Source organism: Charadrius vociferus, unplaced genomic scaffold, assembly GCF_000708025.1.
Source record: "Charadrius vociferus isolate BGI_N301 unplaced genomic scaffold, ASM70802v2 scaffold140, whole genome shotgun sequence".
Classification (NCBI taxonomy): domain Eukaryota; kingdom Metazoa; phylum Chordata; class Aves; order Charadriiformes; family Charadriidae; genus Charadrius; species Charadrius vociferus.
In genome coordinates, this window is record NW_009646406.1 from 482,202 (window position 1) to 485,339 (window position 3,138).

General features: G+C 43.1%; 1 protein-coding gene across 1 annotated transcript in view; it reads right to left on the reverse strand.

Moving 5' to 3' along the window:
* ITPK1 (inositol-tetrakisphosphate 1-kinase) overlaps positions 1–2,326 on the reverse strand; it is a 74,386-nt gene extending 72,060 nt beyond the window's left edge. The window contains exons 1-2 of the mRNA XM_009895488.1: positions 2,291–2,326; positions 1,089–1,214 (exon numbers count right to left, since the gene is read on the reverse strand). Coding sequence (XP_009893790.1) covers positions 1,089–1,214; positions 2,291–2,326 — 162 coding nt within the window. The remainder of the gene's footprint in view (positions 1–1,088; positions 1,215–2,290) is intronic.
* Positions 2,327–3,138: the final 812 nt, after the last annotated feature.

Consider the following 3,138-nt stretch of genomic DNA (forward strand, 5'->3'; position numbering starts at 1 on the left):
GGCAGGTGGGGTGGAACTTGATGATCTTCAAGGTCCTTTCCAACCTAAACCATTCTATTATTCTATGGTAAGTTTCCAGTGCTGTGGGAAGTGGACGCCTGCAGTGATGAATAGTCACCTACTATTCAGAGAACTGGTGCCAGAGGATCAGACCCACAAGTCAAACCTTTTTGTCTCCTGTGTGTGAGAAACACGCAGGTGGGAGAAAGCAGAAAAGCTTTGTGACTAGAGCAAAGAGCATATTGATTCTGTTAAGTAAAATATTTTCTGCATTAGTAGTTGTAGAACATTAAGCAGAGCAAAGAGAACATCATTTCCCAAGAAAGCAAAGTTGTCAAAATAGCAGAATTTGTCTTAGCTGTTTTTTCACCTGACATAAATATATTCCATATAACTCTGAAAATATCTTTTTTAATTTTGCTTCTCTTCGAAAGAGAAGAAAAGAATATACCTTTGATCAAATATACACCAGATGCAACATCTTTAAAATTATAAAGGTGTTACTTTATCATTTTCATCAGCATTCAGACTGCTGATAGGAATTCTTTGGGAAAACAGTTCTCTGTACAACTGTGCCCTGCATATTTCTGACCTTTAAAATAAACTTGAGAAAAAAAAAATTAACAGAACAGGATTCTCAGCACTAGAGGACAGAATCACTTACAGTAACCTTGATGTTAGAAATTAGCATTCCAGGAACTGGGAAGACTTGACAGAACTGGGCCAAATTAATTCCGTGGCTTCTGCCGTGAAGAGACACATGTAAAGGACTCTGCAAACACCTGTTCCTCTTACGAACAACACTCACGCTCTTCGAATGACACCAGGACAACATTTGGTGGGAAACCAGTTCCTACTAACCTTACCAATACACATAAAACCTATTCAAAGGTGTAAGTCCATTTTAGGCTGACAAAACTCTTTTTGCTGAGCTATCAGTAGCACGGCAGCAGTGTGCGGGGCAGCTTTTTTTTTTTTTTTTTTCTTCCAATCAAACCCTACCAACTGCACAGGAAACAGACTGAATTTGCTGCACGGAGATCACCCTCCTGCTTGCAATGCAAAAGGACTATGAAAGAACCACTTACCTGGAACCTGTGAACCAACTCCAGTGACTGGCTGTCATTCTGGTCTGCCTCAAGGATGACATCTGTCAGTTTATGTATGATCACATCCAAAGGGCCCTGATCTTCAATGGGTTTGGTGAGGTCAAGCTGAAGAAACCAGAGAGAAACCTTTTATTAATACATGGAAGATCTAAGGTTCTTGTCCCTGCCACCGTCCAAGGTGTCGCCACCACACAAAATAGATTTACTTCATACGCTGCCTTTATTCTGGTATGTTAACCAAATCCCTGGAAATTTACATTTCACTGAATGTCAGAAAACTTTACTCAGACATTTATTTCTCAGCAGTGTAGCTCTAATCCCATGAAAAAACAATGATGTCATTGGCAAGCACCCTTCATCCAAACACCTTCCTGTGCTTCTCCACTCTGAACAAAAAATCTTTCCCTGTGCTTACACGTACATGCAAAAGGAATGAGCCAACAAAAGATTAACACCACTAATAAAAGGAATGCCTGCTGTGCCCTTTGCCCGTTGGGATTGCACAAAACAGCACCCGGGACAATGATACAGGTAACAGAAAAGCAAGTGACTCAGGATCTATGCAAATTCATCCGCTGCAGGGACAGTTATTTAGCTGGTAAGGAGGAATGCAGCTCCCACAGCACTCCCACCAACAGACTTTGGCAGTTAGCTGGACAAGGGACAAAGATATGGGGTGGGGTGTGCAGAAACTCCGCTCCAGACAGCACCGGGAGGCATGTGGCGATGCGTCACGGGGCTTGGTCCCCAGTACCAAGACAAGGTTCAAGGAGCAGAGGAACCATTTGTACTGGAAAAGGATTGAGTTAGGGATCTCCTGAAGAAATCTTAATGCAAAGAAGGCTACTGGACCTGATGGGATGCATGCCCAAACCACGACACAAGGGTACCAAGAGAACTGGCCAACGTCATTGCGAGGGCTTAGATTTATCAGGACAGAAATCAAAACTGTGGAGATTCCAACGAAATCGGGAAAAAAAATTCCACCACAAGAACAGTCTGGTTGCAGCAGAGTCCCACAGAGGCTGTAGGATCTCTATCCTTCAAGGTTTTCAAGACCTGACTGGACAAAGCCCTAAGCAACTTAGTCTAAATTTAATGCTGAATCTGCTTTGATCAAGATGATGTATTACGTACCCCTAAGGTCCTACCAATCTTAATGATCCCATGAAGCTACTTACCACATTTGAACACTGTAAGTATGAGAACTGGCTCATGTTCCAGCCAACACATCGGGCTGCCCACAGCACGAAAGCTGCTACATTATCAAGCACTGCTCTTCAACCAATTGTGAGATCTACTGCACCAGTGGCAACTTAACCTTGAACACTGCAAACCGGGACCATCTTTGAAACGAAAGACGGACGTGTGCTCACTAAACTAAACTTAGCATCTGATTTTCCAGTTACATGCATACTCCTTTCCATTGCTGCTATCACTTTTATTCAACTCTGGCAGAGATGGGGGTGGGGGACACAGGAGCGAGAGGAGAGCTGGCCAGAAGAGGCTGCTGATCCTCTGTTTCAATAGAAGCCTGGTCTTCACTGTCTCATTGGCTTGAGTTTTGTCCTAATAAGATTCTCATCCTACAGAAATGGCCCTGCTTTCAATTAAGGAGTGCCTTAAGGAAGGTAACAATAAGACAGGATGGCTGGAGGTCAAGCACCAATAAAACTAAAACAGTAAAGATCTAGCGGCCTTAGAATAATTTGCTAGTTGTTAATCTAACTGATCCACGTAGGCAAATTGCTTTTCTTGGGTAGGCACCCTTATCTGGGCAAGGCTTACTCGAGTAGAATAACTGAAGTTGCCCATAGCACAAAAGCAAACCAAAAGACAGCCAGTTCTTTCCAACAGAAACCACCTGTATGCTCCTACTAACAGTTGCAGCTTGAGGCTATAGTACTATCTTTGAAGTACTTACGTAGATTCTAATACAACTGGAAAACACGATGTGCATCTGTAATCCGAGGAGACTAACAGAGACACTGTTCACAGGTGGGCAGCAGACTCTCTGCTTGCGAAGATT